The following is a 17755-nucleotide window of genomic DNA, read 5'->3' on the forward strand; positions in this document are numbered from 1 at the left end:
TGGCTTCAAGGTATCAAAAGGCACAACGTAAATAGCCTGAGTAAGACAGTAGAACACATTACCAATAGGCATTCAAGTATAAGAACAGTATTTAAGATTAACTTGAATGAACACAACATTTCCCCTCCTCTCTTAAAACTTCAAGTATGGAAGGTGGCCACAAAGTCCTGAAAACGCTCAGGGCGTGCCCGGGCCCTAACAGGCCGAGGCTCAGGAGCAAGGGGGACCGGCAGTGGGGCCGGTGCTGGAGCAGGGCACTGCGCGACCGGCACAGCCTGGGCGAGGGGTGCTGCCACTGGATCGGGCACCGGAGGGCGTGGCCCCAATGCGGGAATGTTCGGTGCCACCCCTGTGACGTGAGGCTGGTGAGGAGGGGCAGGTACCTTGCGCAGGCAGCTAGCGTGCCAACGGGATCCATCGGTTAACTGAAATGAAGCTGGGCCCAGCTGGCGGCTGACCTGGTATGGAGCAGACCAGAATGTTGACAGTTTGTTGGCGCGGTGGGGCCGGCGCGCTCTGACCCAGTCCGACACTCTGACAGCTGGCCATTTAGCCCTGTGCTTCTGATCGAACCTTTGCTTCATGGAAGTTTGTTGTCCCTTGACGCGAGACTTGACTGCTGCTGAGCATGGTCGCGGGCTCGCGGCCATCGGTGGGCGGAGTCTCGACAGGGGAAGCACAAACTCTCGACCCACCATGAGGCTGGCAGGAGAGACCCCTGTTGTAGAGTGGACAGTCGCCCTGTAGTGGAGGAGGGTCTGATTCAGTGCAGCCTCCAGCGAGTATCCCTCGGACATGTGAGCACGCAGTCCATTCTTCAGTGATTGGTTGTACCTTTCCACCCCCCCGTTTGCCTGGGGGTGGTAGACGGAGGTTCTGATGTGAGTAACACCCTTGCTGGCAAGGTAGGCGGTGAACTCCGAGGACAGGAACTGAGGACCGTTGTCCGTGGTGATGGCTCGGGGTAAACCCCAACGGGAAAACAGGCGGTCCAGGAAGGCGACGACGGCAGCAGAGGTGACCGTTCCCATGGGAGCCACCTCAGGCCACTTGGAATGCAGGTCGTAGACCACCACAAGAAACCTCTGGTGGTGTGGCACATTATGCAGCTCACCACAGATATCAAGTTGGAGATGGTCCCACGGTTTAGTTGGCCAGTCCAGGGGCTGGAGTGGAGGCGAAGCGGGTGGCCCAGTCTTCCCACTGGTGAGGCACGCTGCACAGGAGCGGATGAGTCCCTCCAGGTCTCGATCGATGGCGGGCCACCACACTGTGTCACGGCACCTTTGCTTGGCTTTGACTATGCCAAGGTGACCCTGGTGTGCCATCTGTAAGACACACCCTCTGAGGGCTACTGGGATAACAGCGCAGTGTCCCCGGGCGATGCAGGCCTCACCCCAGCATGACAGTTCGTTCTTCACACGGGAATACGGCTCTAGCTCAGGTGGGACACGGGAAGGCCAACCGTGTCTGATGTAGTCACGCAGCATGGTGAAGACAGGCTCGGCTGCTGAGGCCATCTCCAAATCACGAAGGGAGACAGTGTCCTTCAATGGTGAGTGGACCAGGTGGACCACGTCTTCTTCGTCCTCCGGGGAGACAGCGGGGCCCTGGGTGGTGGCAGGACGGGACAGGTAGTCTGCCACCACGTTATTCCTGCCAGGGGTGAATTGTAGCTGAAAGTCATACTGCTGCAGACGGTCTGACCATCTGTGAAGACGGAGGGGCCTGTGCCCCACACCAGAGGTAGACATCAGGGTCGTCAGGGCCTGGTGGTCCGTCCGTAAAGTAAAGGACCTTCCGTATAAGTAGAGATGCCAACGCTCACATGCCCATATACAGGCGAGTGCCTCCCGTTCGCCCACTGAATATTTCTGCTCAGTGGGGCTGAGCGCCCGAGAGGCAAACGCTACCGGTCTCTCTACGCCATCATGGATCTGTGACAGAACGGCACCTAGAGCCACTGCGGAAGCATCACAGGTCACGAATGTGGGGCTGTCCAGTTGGAAGTGCGCCAGGATCGGAGACGTGGTGAGGAGCCGCTTCAACTCGTCGAAACCAACCTGGCACTTGGGAGTCCAAGACCATGGTGTCTCCTGCCTGAGCAGCATCCTGAGCGGGGCCGTAATGGAGGAGTACTGAGGCAGGAACCGCATGTAGTAGGCTGTCATCCCCAAAAATGATGCCACCTGGGAGGCCGTCGCAGGAGTGGGGACGTCGATGATGGCATCCACGTTCGACTGGAGAGGCGAGATGCCGTCGGCGGAGACACGGAACCCAACAAAGTCTATGGCGGGTGCAGCGAAAACACACTTCTCTGTGTTCAGCGTGGCATGGTGGCGCTTGAGTGCGGTGAAAACCTGTTCCAGGCGGGCATCGTGTGTGGCAGCATCTGGCCCATGCACCACAATATCATCCAGATACGCCACAGTCCCAGTGCAGCTAGCGAGGATTGTGGACATGATTTTCTGGAAACAACTCGGCGCTGAATTGAGCCCAAAAGGCATCCTCGTGTAGCGGTACAGGCCAGTGTGGGTGATAAACGCTGTCAAGTCCCTACTCTCCTTATGTAAAGGGACTTGTAAATAGCCCTGGCGCAAGTCCAATTTACTGAAAACTCGGGAGCCGTGGAAGTGTGTAGTGAGTTCCTCCGTCGTAGGAAGAGGATATTTGTCAGGCACCACTGCCTTGTTCACTTGGCGGAGGTCGACGCAGACTCTCAGTCCGCCCGACTTCTTCTTGGCGATGACAATGTTGGACACCCATGGGGAAGCGTCGATGGGCTCTATGATTCCACCAGCCTGGAGGCGTTGAAGCTCCTGCGTAACGCCGTCCCGCAAAGCCAGGGGAACACGGCGAAGGGGCTGGACCACGGGAGGCACGCTGTGGTCCAGGAGTGGCTTGTGTGTAAATGAGCTGAGGCAGCCCAGGCCGTTAAACAGCTCCGGCTGGTCGTGTTGCCTCGGAGACGCTACGTGTAGAATCCGCATACCGCTGTTGTCCTGCAGGGTAAAACCCAGGCTAGTGAAGAGGTCGAGGCCCATGATGTTCTCGCCGCGGCGCGTGATGTGGAACGGGAAACGGTCCACAGCTGTAGAGGTGTAGCGAACCGGGAGGTAGAGAAGGCCGACGACATCGATTTTGCTGCGGCCGTAGCCACAGAGGGCAGTGGACGGGGGCTGTAGCTGTCTGTTCGGGAAGAGCAGGTTGCAGGTGTCGACATTCAGTAGTGACACTTTGGCCCCAGTGTCGAGGAGGAGAGGGACACAGCAGTCATCCAGGTAAACAGGGCACCTCGAGAAAGTCGCTGAGTGGGGGCCTACAGTGCGCACAGGCACCGCCGGGTCATGTGACTGTGCATCAGGGTAATCGGCCGGAGCGGACCGGCACCACCTGGCAAAGTGGTTAGGCTTCTGACAACGGCGACAAGTTTGGCCCCTAGCAGGGCAGTCCTGGGCCCTTGTTGCATGGCGGTTGGAGCCACAATTCCCACACCGTCTCTGTTGACGTGTTGGCTGGGGACGCGCTACCTGTATAGCAGCATCAGGGTCTGAGGTTGATAGCTGTTGCACTGACTGTTCAATAACAGGGGTAGGCCTATGAGGCTTATTTTCCGCAATTTTGGCCGCACATTCAGTAGCCGATTCCACTTGTATTGCGATTATTAGTGCGTCATCAAGTGTCAAAGTTGCATCCTTGAGTAACAACTCCTCCTGCACTCTGGGATTAGACGTTTTCTCAATGAGCTGGTCTCGAATGAGTTCATCAGTGAGGTTGCCGAAATTACAGTTCTGTGATAGGGCTCTTAAATCTGCTACATACTGCCTGGCAGACTCACCCGGGCGCTGACATCTTCGTCTGAACTCCAACCGGCGGAGTAGGATATTCTGTGATTTTACAAAATGTCCGCTCAAAGCTGTTATGACTGCATCATAAGTGTCCAGCGTACCGCTGAGAGAATTGAAAATTCTGTTCCCCTCCGCTCCAAGCAGGTGTAGGAGAATGGCGCGCTTCCTCGCGCTAGTGGCATTGTCCAAACCTGTGGCCAAAAGATACGTCTCAAAAGACGATTTCCACTGATTCCAGGGAATGACAGGATCGCCCGGGAGGGGTAGAAACGGGTCCGGAGGTGGCAGGGAGAATATAGGTGTGTCAGCCATCCTCGTTCGCCAAATGTTATGTTCAAATAACAGACACAACAGCCTCGCTCAACTTCACAACAGCACTCTCCTTTATTTCAGTAACTTCCTCAAAAGGCCCAGCCCAACTACGGTGGCTTCAAGGTATCAAAAGGCACAACGTAAATAGCCTGAGTAAGACAGTAGAACACATTACCAATAGGCATTCAAGTATAAGAACAGTATTTAAGATTAACTTGAATGAACACAACAGGCAGCAACCACTAGAAAGATGGAGGCGAGTCATCCAGACATGCCCGTGTTTCTCCTTCTTGTACATGTACAGACGCTTTTGGAACTCACACATCAATACCTTAAGAGGAGGAAATGGGCGATTGCAGCCTTTTTTGGATACAACACATCTCAGACGGCAACATATTAATGTTGAGCGACGGTTTTGGATAAGCCCTGGAAGAACGGCAGCCTGGTGGGATATGTTTGTCACCGAGTGTGTTGTGTCAGAGGAACGGCAAACAAACTTTCGAATGACCAGGTCAGCTGTGATTCTACTTAGAGAAAAACTTTGTCCATTTGTCGAAGGAGAGACAACGAAAATGCAGGCTCCCGTGGACAAGGGAAGACTACGAAAAATAGCGAATTCATTTGGACTGGCAAAGCAGACTGTCAGTTATTGTCCACGATGTATGTCGAGCGATTACTCAACGTTTAGTTTTGTACTCCATAACTATTGTGAAGCCATTAAGTGGTTGCGCTCGTCAAGTACGACTGCCAATTTCAGCCTACAAGCACAGTGTCCTGTTGTTGGTTGTTGTAAAATGTTCTTTATCAATTTTTTTCTTTTCCCACGTCCATTAAAGATATGATTCATGTATGATGGCTCAGGTGTGATTACCGGTAACTACAATAGTCTAACAGCTGCTGCTGGTGAGGCAAACAAGGTTTACTGTTAAAAGAAATGTGGCAATAGTCTACATTGAAACACAGTAAGAATACACTTCCAGGTCAGAGAGGTGACTATGACGCACGCATTTTTTCCGCACATGCGTACTAAGTCGGGTTGCGCCGGCGGACGGAGGGGGTAGGGTAGGGTGTCTTAACACGCGAAGTCCCAGAGAAGGGTCAATTGACATTTTTACCTAGAAAACACACAAGAGGGTCATTTGACCCCTAGTCCCCCCTGTGGACACTCCTTTTGTTATGAAAATGTGGCTGTTAGTGGCACACGGCAGGGGGCCACTTGAGCCTGTGTGGGGGAGGGGACCTTACAGCTCAAGCTTTAGTTCTGAGGTAGGTTGTGTGTGTTTTTGCAAGGATCAACAGAATGAAGGGATCAACACTCTGACATTTATTGTTAAAAAAAATACAAAACAAAACATATTTACAAAGAATGAAAAAGCAACTGTTTTCCCAGTTTTGGTGTGGAGGGTTGTTGCAGAAGCAATTGTTATTTTTGTGTGCCAAAAATAGTTTTAAAAAAAAAATTTACAAAGAAAAAAGCATATTTACAAAGAATGAAAAACCATGTCCATGTAAACGTGACTGACATACATTTGAGCAGTCACTCACAATCCTGGCACTGCCATTGCTCCTTTCGGCATTTCCCACATGTATAATTTTTCTGTCTACCTAGACAAACTGCCCCTAACAGCCTCATTACCATAACAAAATGAGTGATTAGTGTATTCGGGAAAAGCGTCGGGCCAAATGACCCCTCTCTGGGTCTTCTAGGTAGACAGAAAAATGCTGGGACTTCTAGTGTTAAACGGTGGCATTGTTGTGTGTGGACACGGATAAAGTTAGGTGGGATTTACCCTTCTTCTTTTTTCTGTCCTCTTGTTGTTGGGCATTCATCCTCAGCTGTTGCCACCCCTAATAAAAAGTAGCGCACAGTTTTATTTTATATATGACAGTAGGCTAGCTATGGAAGCGCTAACGGCACAACAAATATGATGGGTAGAAGACGATGTTGACGTGGAGACTCGTATATAAGACAGCCCACAAACCGGCGCACTCTGACACGTTGGTCAGAAAGCGACTTGAAGATGGTCTGTAAAACATCATCTAAAGGCCCTTTTCCAGCAAAAGTTAAGGGAACTTTAGGTTCCTGTCATGGAACCTCCAGTTCCTGGAACTGGAGATTCCTGTAGAAGTGTGTGGATTTGTGTTTTCACTGCATTTCCCAGTTCAGGGCAGTTTATACAAATCACGCTGGTGACGTAAGGAGGAGTTGTTAAGTATATATCGACACTGATAACATGTAAATAAACAGACAATAATAGGTCAGAGTTTTTTTCTGCTGAAAAGTAAGTAAATGAAATACAAAGCAATAATATACAAAACGAGATGGTTTAATCTCAGGGCATTCAATCGATCGCAACTGGACTGTTTGGTTTGTCTTGGAAGACGTTTCGCATCTTATCAGACTAGATCGAACCAATCTAAGTCTATGAGCACGAACTGATGAAGCCTACTTGGATGAGCGGCGAAACGTCTTCCAAAACAAACCAAACTTTCCAGTTCCGATCGATTGAATGCCCTGAGATGACAATTACCTGGATGAACTAAAACATTCATGGACATATAGTTTAAAAAATAAAGAGCTCAGAATTGTTCATAAAAAGTCCGCAATGTCCAACAGTCAGAAAGTCGTCGGTAACTGTAGTGGACGTCATCGCTTGTGTACTACCGGGCGGAAACGAACATGCCCAAGTGAGCATGACCAGTGACCGGCAAGCAACAGGAAGAGAAAAATGGCAAGAAGGAAAACATGAAAATTATGGCAACATGTCAAAAACACACAAAAAAATTGCTCGACAATTTGCAAAGCGGATCTTAATTTTTATGGCTGTATGTCTGTGATGCCGGAGCATTTCAAACAGGGGCATGTTGGACATCTGTAGGATGTGGTCTCCGACTTGTAGACATAGTTCGCTTGTTACCTCGCTGGCTAGCTAATTGTGTAAAAAAATAACTTTACCAAAGTGTGCCTGCTAAATGTTGTCCATATGCAGTTTACTCGAATCAACATAATTGACATTATTGTAATGGTATGATTGAGATTAGTATTATATTCCTATTGTTTATATTATTTTTGAAGTCCAAAAAAAACAGTAGTCCAATTGATGGCATTTTACAGTTTGCATTTAAATATGCAAAAGAGCATTGTTTTTGAATCAGCCAAATGTAAAGCACAATTATTAATATTTCTGAATGAAGTAGTCATTATTTTTCAGTCCCTCCAAGATTTTGCGATGTCACTATCCCGTCAATTTAAACAAATTCAACCAATCCACGCAAATTATGTGCAGACTTGCCACCTTGTTCATGGCCCACAACTTCCCCGCACATATTGGCTAAACAGTGTAATTTTCGGCAATCAAATTTGTCTCTGAGCAGCGCTCAAATGCCCACGTTACCAGTTTAATCAAAACTTAGGTTGGTTTCTTGTGTAGAGGAAGCATGAACAACGTGTAACACTATATCAACTCTTAGCTCAGGCCTACTTACTGTTACTGTCTAAAGTGCTAAGCCTTCTGGGTAATGTAATATATAAACATTTTCCTCTGTAGTTTATGTATTTAACATGTATTTATTCAGTTTAAAGGCCTACTGAAATGAATTTTTTTTATTTAAACGGGGATAGCAGATCCATTCTATGGGTCATACTTGATAATTTCGCGATATTGCCATATTTTTGCTGAAAGGATTTAGTATAGAACAACGACGATAAAGTTCGCAACTTTTGGTCTCTGATTAAAAAAAGCCTTGCCCCTACCGGAAGTAGCGTGACGACACCGGAGGAAGGACTGCTCACATTTTCCTATTGTTTACACCAGCAGCGAGAGAGATTCGGACCGAGAAAGCGACGATTACCCCATTAATTTGAGCGAGGATGAAAGATTCCTGGATGAGGAACGTGAAAGTGAAGGACTAGCGTGCAGTGCAGAACGTATCTTTTTTCGCTCTGACCGTAACTTAGGTACAAGGGTTCATTGGATTCCACACTCTCTCCTTTTTCTATTGTGGATCACGGATTTGTATTTTAAACCACCTCGGATACTATATCCTCTTGAAAATGAGAGTCGAGAACGCGAAATGGACATTCACAGTGACTTTTATCACCACGACAATACATTGATGAAGCTCTTTAGCTACTGAGCTAACGTGATAGCATCGGGCTTTACTGCATATAGAAACAAAACAAATAAGTCCCTGACTGGAAGGATAGACAGAAAATCAACAATACTACCAAACTCTGGACATGTAAATACCCAGTTAATGCTTTCCAGCTTGGCGAAGCTTAGCAATGCTGTTGCTAACGACGCCATTGAAGCTAACTTAGCTACGGAACCTCGACAGAGCTATGCTAAAAACATTAGCTCTGCACCTACGCCAGCTCTCATCTGCTCATCACGACCCGTGCTCACCTGCGTTCCAGCGATCGACGGTACGACGAAGGACTTCACCCGATCACCGATGCGGTTGGCGGCCCAGAGACGGAGGAAGTCAAGGTGAGGTCGTTCGGCTAGCGCGTCTGCTATCCTCAAAGTCCTCCTGGTTGTGTTGCTGTAGTCCGTCGCTAATACACCGATCGCACCTACAGCTTTCTTCTTTGCAGTCTCCATTGTTCATTAAACAAATTGCAAAAGATTCACCAACACAGATGTCCAGAATACTGTGGAATTTTGGGATGAAAACAGAGCTTTTTTGTATTGGATTCAATGGGTCCTAATACTTCCGTATCAACCGTTGACGTCACGCGCATACGTCATCATATCTAGACGTTTTCAACCGGAAGTGTGGCGGGAAATTTAAAATTGCACTTTATAAGTTAACCCGGCCGTATTGGCATGTGTTGCAATGTTAAGATTTCATCATTGATATATAAACTATCAGACTGCGTGGTCGGTAGTAGTGGGTTTCAGTAGGCCTTTAAGGAAATTAAGATGATATTTTAATTTGCAATTGTAACCAAAGATGCAGCATTTCCATGACAGAGATGTTGAAGTATGATGATCATTGCTCATCGTCTCTCATTTACCAATAAAAAAAATGGCTTTACAGATTGCTCTCAACAGGTCACACATGTTCTTAACATGTAAATGTGTTCGAACATAAATTAATGTTTAAGATGGAATAACACTTTAAGTGTAAAATAAATATGGAAATGTCTGAAACATTTGGACAGAGCACCACACGTTGCAGACACCACCTAAGGAAGCTTTAAGTGTTTCTTTCTGTAATTATAAATCCATTATTACCGTATTTTTCGGAGTATAAGTCGCTCCGGAGTATAAGTCGCACCGGCCGAAAATGCATAATAAAGAAGGAAAAAACATATATAAGTCGCACTGGAGTATAAGTCGCATTTTTGGGGGAAATTTATTTGATAAAACCCAACACCAAGAATAGACATTTGAAAGGCAATTTAAAATAAAGAAAGAATAGTGAACAACAGGCTGAATAAGTGTACGTAATATGACGCATAAATAACCAACTGAGAACGTGCCTGGTATGTTAACGTAACATATTATGGTAAGAGTCATTCAAATAACTAAAACGTATAGAACATGCTATACGTTTACCAAACAATCTGTCACTCCTAATCACTAAATCCGATGAAATCTTATACGTCTAGTCTCTTATGAGAATGAGCTAAATAATTTTATTTGATATTTTACGGTAATGTGTTAATAATTTCACACATAAGTCGCTCCTGAGTATAAGTCGCACCGACGGCCAATCTATGAAAAAAACTGCGACTTATAGTCCGAAAAATACGGTACTATTATTAGCTATAATTAATTAATACGGTACAGTAAATTGACGATAAGCTTTGAGTATGTGCCATTTACTGCCATAGTGCCTATTTTTAAGTATGTGTGGTATAAAACATGTAAAACATCAATACAGTATTTTTTTCCACATTTTTGTTGCAATCCTGTGGTTTTTTTAGGTTGAAATTATAACAACCACTTAAAAACATTGATAACAAATTCATAAAATCACGAGTTGATTCAATTTTTTAAAAAAGCCTCAAAACGATCCAACTTTCCCCACAACTTTGTAAAAATGCTGCCACAAATTATGGAGGGAGTGCTTATTGTCTTTATTGTTAGTTAGCACATGCCTAATAATATCTCAAGCAGATTTAAGAGCCCATTGCTAAATAAGAGCCACTCAAAAGGTGTACGCTTTATATTCATAATTGGTCGACTTATCGTTTAGATAGATAGATAGATAGATAGATAGATAGATAGATAGATAGATAGATAGATGGATAGATAGATAGATAGATAGATAGATAGATAGATAGATAGATAGATAGAAGTTTTATTAATCGCTCAGAAAAAATCAAAACCCAACAACAGAGCAGGTAGCACCAAAAATACAGGAAAAAACACTCAAATTTAAACAAAAATAAGGTAACAGGTAACAAGTTATGTAAAAAAGATGAATAACATAGAGTAACAAAAAAGGTATATAAATAGTCATTAATTGCAGCATTAGTTTAAAAACAGTGTCCTGACTTTAACACAAAAGTTGGTGAAAGGTTAATATCTTATTTCCAAACATCTAAACTATTGTCGTCCTTTTTTTATGGTTTTTGTAACATGATGAAGTTACTAAAAATACATGCTTGTAACCATTGTTGCCAGGGGAAACGCTTTCCCGGGCTCATTCTCAGCATGAGGTTGATGGCCAAGCAGCCAGCAGACTGGTAACATGTTCTCAGTTTATCAGCGCTTTAGAAATGCACCAGCGGGAAAGTGAAGCCTGCAGCCTCAGTGAAATTAAAACAAACACTTGGATACGTCTTTTGACAGCCAGGAACCAGCCAGACTGGCATTGAGAGACTAGTGTGCTTATGTGGCCTCAGGCTCTCTCTTCTTGAAGTGGATGCGGGCAGACAGGAAGCAGCGTAGGTGCTAAACACAGCAGGCTGGACACTGTCCGTCTTCAATGTTTGACCAGTCCTTTCCTTTTTCTCTGTCTTCCAACTGTTCACTATCAAAGTAGCAGCATGTGAACGCCTGTCGTCTTCCAATTTTCTTTTTCATTGTATTTTTGCTTTTCATGTTGACCCAAAAAACCTTCACCTTTCTGCCTCAGCATGTTCTCATGTGAAATCTTTTCCGTAAAGTAACTCTTTTTTTCTCGTGTGTAATTGGGATCTGCATGAGTCCCGAAAATTCAATCAAACCATAGATGCATGGCGGAGATGCATTTGGTCATTTTCCACCAGAAGTTCAGGAACTTTAGGTTTCTGGAACCACTAGTTACTGGAACTATAGGTTCCTGTAGAAGTGTGTGGTTTTGTCTTTCCACCGCATTTCACAGTTGAGGGTAGTTTATAGATTCAGGCTGATGACGGATGGAGGAGTGCCCATCCATCCATCCATGTTCTACCGCTTATCCCTGTCGGGATCGCGGGGGTGGCGGAAGCCTATCCCAGTTGCATTCAGGTGGAAGACGGGTTACACCCTGGACCAGTTGCCACCTCATCGCAGGGCCAACTAAGATAGAAAGACAACATTCACACTCACATTCACACACTAGGGTTAATTTAGGGTGCCTCGCAAAGGGAAGGTTCTGGGTTGGATTCCTGGGCTCGGGGTCTTTCTGTGTGGAGTTCGCATGTCTTTGGAGATGTGAGGATGCTGGAGTACGCAAAGGCAACCCACGCAGTCTCGGGGAGAACATGCAAACTCCACACAGAAAGACCCGGAACCCGGGAATGGAACCCAGGACCTTCTTTTTGAGAGGCACGAGCACTAACCACTGTGGCCCCATGCTGCCGTATATATATATATATATATATATATATATATATATATATATATATATATATATATATATATATATATATATATATATATATATATATATATATATATATATATATATATATATACACACACATATACATATACATATATATACATATATAAATATATATATATATACACACACATACCGTATACATATATATTCATATATCAATCAATCAATCAATCAATGTTTATTTATATAGCCCTAAATCACAAGTGTCTCAAAGGGCTGTACAAGCCACAACGACATTCTTGGGTACAGAGCCCACATACGGGCAAGGAAAACTCACCCCAGTGGGACGTCAATGTGAATGACTATGAGAAACCTTGGAGAGGACCGCATATGTTAACCCACCCACCCCCCCCCCCCTCTCTAGGGGAGACCGAAAGCAATGGATGTCGAGTGGGTCTGACATAATATTGTGAAAGTCCAACACATCAGCGAAAGTCCAGTCTATGGTGGGGCCAGCAGGAACCATCCCGAGCGGAGACGGGTCAGCAGCGTAGAGATGTCCCCATCCGATGCACAGGCTAGCGGTCCACCCCGGGTTGGGAGCAGAGTAGAAAAGAAAAGAAAAGAAACGGCAGATCAACTGGTCTAAAAAGGGAGTCTATTTAAAGGCTAGAGTATACAAATGAGTTTTAAGATGAGACTTAAATGCTTCTACTGAGGTAGCATCTCTAACTTTTACCGGGAGGGCATTCCATAGTATTGGAGCCCGAATAGAAAACGCTCTATAGCCCGCAGACTTTTTTTGGGCTCTGGGAATCACTAATAAGCCGGAGTTCTTTGAACGCAGATTTCTTGCCGGGACATATGGTACAATACAATTGGCAAGATAGGCAGGAGCTTGACCGTGTAGTATTTTATACGTAAGTAGTAAAACCTTAAAGTCGCATCTTAGGTGCACAGGAAGCCAGTGCAAGTGAGCCAGCCAGTATAGGCGTAATATGATCAAACTTTCTTGTTTTTGTCAAAAGTCTAGCAGCCGCATTTTGTACCATCTGTAATCTTTTAATGCTAGACATAGGGAGGCCCGAAAATAAAACGTTACAGTAATCGAGACGAGATGTAACGAACGCATGGATATCATTTGTACATATACATGTGTATATATATATATATATATATAAAGGGACAAGCGGTAAAAAATGGATGGATGGATATATATATATATATATATATATATATATATATATATATATATATATATATATATATATATATATATATATATATATATATATATATTGTAATAATCTCAGGAATGTAGGCTCATAGACTTCTTCGTTTGTCTTGTATTTATTGCACAAGATGTATTTAAGTCACACAACAGCTCCAATGTGCGTCTATTCCCTTTCCCGGCAAAACTCGAACCCCCTACTTCCTATCAACAATGTCACTTCCTATCAACAATGTCACTTCCCTAACTTCCCCGGAAGTCCCGCCCCCCAGCCAAAGCCATTGGCTAACATCCCTTAGCCAGCCGCAACAATAAATAGTCGAGCCAAATTTTATTTTATTTTAGGTCATTTATTCACATCATTTTCTGTTGTGAACTTCCCCAAAAGCGTCTCTTATTGTAAATAGGTTCCACTCTATTATTTTCCGTTACATACCTTTTTGTTTCCCTGGGGGGTAATTTGGCGTCGCACCTGTGTGACCAGCTTCAGTGAGCACTGACGCTCAGAGCTGGTAAGTCATGTTTATGTCTCTCTCCCTTTATTTTTTTATAAACTTTTTGGTTGTCGCTCTTAAAGTATTTTATAAGAATGCACACTGTCTTGTGACGTGCTGTTAAGCATGTGGGTTGAATTCCCGATCTTTCTGTTTGTTAAATTGTTGTAAAAACCGGACTTTTATATGTTAAATGATGTGTGGATTAGCTTAAAGGCCTACTGAAATGATTTTTTTTTAATTTAAACGGGGATAGCAGATCTATTCTATGTGTCATACTTGATAATTTTGCGATATTGCCATATTTTTGCTGAAAGGATTTAGTATAGAACAACGACGATAAAGATTGCAACTTTTGGTATCTGATAAAAAAAAGGCTTGCCCCTACCGGAAGTAGCGTGACGTAGTCAGTTGAACATATACGCAAAGTTCCCTATTGTTTACAATGATGGCCGCATGAAGTGAGAGAGATTCGGACCGAGAAAGCGACAATTTCCCCATTAATTTGAGCGAGGATGAAAGATTTGTGGATGAGTAAAGTGCAAGTGAAGGACTAGTGGGGAGTTGAAGCTATTCAGATAGGGAAGATGCTGTGAGAGCCGGGGGTGACCTGATATTCAGCTGGGAATGACTACAACAGTAAATAAACACAAGACATATATATACTCTATTAGCCACAACACAACCAGGCTTATATTTAATATGCCACAAATTAATCCTGCATAAAAACACCTGCGTGTTTGTTACGCTAGCTCCTAGCTCCTCTGCTAGCTCCTAGCTCCATAGAACACGCCAATACAATTCAAACACCTGATCAACACACACAATCACTCAGCCCAAAAGACCGTTCACCTAACCCAAGGTTCATAAAGCTTATATATTTTTAAAAAGTTACGTACGTGACGCGCACATACGGTCAAGCTCTCAAATGTTTAGCAGCCAAGGCTGCATACTCACGGTACCTGATATTCAGCTGGGAATGACTACAACAGTAAATAAACACAAGACATATATATATACTCTATTAGCCACAACACAACCAGGCTTATATTTAATATGCCACAAATTAATCCTGCATAAAAACACCTGCGTGTTTGTTACGCTAGCTCCTAGCTCCTCTGCTAGCTCCTAGCTCCATAGAACACGCCAATACAATTCAAACACCTGATCAACACACACAATCACTCAGCCCAAAAGACCGTTCACCTAACCCAAGGTTCATAAAGCTTATATATTTTTAAAAAGTTACGTACGTGACGCGCACATACGGTCAAGCTCTCAAATGTTTAGCAGCCAAGGCTGCATACTCACGGTACCTGATATTCAGCTGGGAATGACTACAACAGTAAATAAACACAAGACATATATATACTCTATTAGCCACAACACAACCAGGCTTATATTTAATATGCCACAAATTAATCCTGCATAAAAACACCTGCGTGTTTGTTACGCTAGCTCCTAGCTCCTCTGCTAGCTCCTAGCTCCTATGCTAGCTCCTAGCTCCATAGAACACGCCAATACAATTCAAACACCTGATCAACACACACAATCACTCAGCCCAAAAGACCGTTCACCTAACCCAAGGTTCATAAAGCTTATATATTTAAAAAAAGTTACGTACATACGCAAAAAAAAGTTGCGCACATACGGTCAAGCGATCAAATGTTTAGAAGCCAAAGCTGCATACTCACAGTAGCACGTCTGCGTCTTTGTCATCCAAATCAAAGTAATCCTGGTAAGAGTCTGTGTTGTCCCAGTTCTCTACAGGCGTCTGTGTAACGAAGTCAAAAGTCCTCCTGGTTAGAGTCTCTGTTATCCGAGTTCTTCCATCTTGACTGCATCTTTCGGGAATGTAAACAAAAAAGCGCCGGCTGTGTACTGTTGTGGCTGACTACGTTCGAAAAATACGTCCATTTCGCACCAACAACTTTCTTCTTTGCTTGCTCACCTTCCTTCTCCATAATGCAATGAACATGATTGAAACAGATTCACGAACACAGATGTCCAGAATACTGTGGAATTATGAAATGAAAACAGAGCTTTTTCGTATTGGCTTCAATGTGGAAGGCATACCCGTGTTCGCCGGGCTACGTCACGCGCATACGTCATCCTCAGAGGCGTTTCGAACCGGAAGTTTAGCGGCAAATTTAAAATGTCACTTTATAAGTTAACCCGGCCGTATTGGCATGTGTTATAATGTTAAGATTTCATCATTGATATATAAACTATCAGACTGCGTGGTCGGTAGTAGTGGGTTTCAGTAGGCCTTTAATGCTAGCGACAGTTATTACGGGGTTTCCTGGTCTTGTGAGTTTACGCACGGGTCAAAAACTCCGCTGCGTGTCTGTGTGGACATCTTGTGTGCCGCTGTGGCATAATATGAGTGTGCATTATTTCTTTCTTTATTCTGTAGTGGAGAGAAATCCTGTGTACTGTGGACTGTGTGTGACGCCCTGTTCTTTTTGTTTCTATAAAAAAATGTTTGTAATATATTTCATCTTTTTCCATCTTGTCACCTTCAGGTCCACTAAGGGTAGTCGTCCCCACAGAGTCCGTCTCATCCTATCTTGGTGATACAGCGTTGCTCCGTTGTGAGGTCTTAGGAGAACCGACGCCCGTCATACGCTGGCAGAAAAATCGAGACGATTTGCCGCTGACTTTTGATCCCACCTCTCGCCTGGCGGTGCTGCCGTCTGGCTGCCTGCAGATCAGCCGTGTCCAGCCCCCGGACTCAGCCACATATCGTTGCTTGGCTGACAACCCCGGTAGCACACGGACCGGGACAGACGTCGAGCTGCGGGTTCTCCCAGGTGCGTGCCGTATAGTTTTAACCTTCTGCGCAACATACTGATCTTGTAATGGTGGTTCATTTTCTAATATTTTTCCTATAAGAATCCATTGTGACAGATAATAAATATTAAATATTTACAGTTTTAGACCTGACTTGAATTCATCAAGTTCATAAGTGAGTATAGAAAACATTTAGGAGTGGTTGTCTCATGACAGTCATGTGACTATCCCAAGATATTCCCCTAAATGTGTCATGTAAGCAACCTCATTTCCAAAAGCTTATTTTTTACAAGTAAAGTTCATTTTAAATCCATGTAACAATTTTAATACTGTCACATATTACAATCCAACTGTTCTTACTATGTTTTTCAATAAATACGTAGAAAACAGGCTGGCTATATAATATACAGTATATATATATATATATATATATATATATATATATATATATATATATATATATAAATATATATATATATATATATATATATATATATATATATATATATATATATATATATATATATATATATATATATATATATACATAAGGCTAAAAGCCTTATAAGGCTTTTAGCCTTTAAATTGATATGGAAAGTCTAAAGTGATGTATTTGTCACAATAGCAAACATGCTAAGACACTCAGTACATGTCATTGTTCCAATGATTTTTCATCAATATGTTTTTGTTTGAGTCTACCCTTTTTACTACACTAACATGTCAAGTTAAGAATATATTTTACATGTAACATATATGCAACACAACAGGTCTTTTACATCAATTAATACTATTTTACAAAAAACATTATTCCTGTATTTTATTTGTTACACTTGCTGTGTGGTACAGTATATCTATTGATTTATTGAAACACAAATGGGTTTATTTGTTCAACAGTTCAGTTTACTCTCTCTTTATATTCCTTTTGACAAGTATTACTTCACGTTTTTGCTAAAGCTGAACTAGGAATTTGCCAAAGCCACCGTTGGATTTAATATAATTATACTGCAGTCATTCATTTGACAGGTTGTCATTATTTTTCCTCAGTCTGGATGGCTCATTAAAGGTGTAATTGTTATACACTGTAATTAAAATCTGCAGTCTGTCGGTCTCTAATGTACCATACTCTCCGAGACATTAATACAAGTCAATACATTGTCCACTTTATCAGTCAGATTAGTTTGTTCTCTCTATTTTTGGTTAACAAGCACTTCAGTTCCTGTGTTTACTCCCGCTGGGGTTCCCTGGAGCTAAAGTGTAGGCATCCAGCAACATATGTGCTGTGAGGGGCAGGTTGCTTAAAATTAAACATATTA

At 43.6% G+C, this 17755-nt stretch overlaps 1 protein-coding gene across 1 annotated transcript in view; it reads left to right on the top strand.

Moving 5' to 3' along the window:
• LOC133638614 (netrin receptor DCC-like) overlaps window positions 1–17755 on the top strand; it is a 321291-nt gene that overhangs the window by 215319 nt on the left and 88217 nt on the right. Inside the window, exon 3 of the mRNA XM_062031403.1 lies at window positions 16175–16462. Within this exon, the coding sequence (XP_061887387.1) occupies window positions 16175–16462 (288 nt within the window). The remainder of the gene's footprint in view (window positions 1–16174; window positions 16463–17755) is intronic.

Source organism: Entelurus aequoreus, linkage group LG21, assembly GCF_033978785.1.
Source record: "Entelurus aequoreus isolate RoL-2023_Sb linkage group LG21, RoL_Eaeq_v1.1, whole genome shotgun sequence".
NCBI classification, from domain to species: domain Eukaryota; kingdom Metazoa; phylum Chordata; class Actinopteri; order Syngnathiformes; family Syngnathidae; genus Entelurus; species Entelurus aequoreus.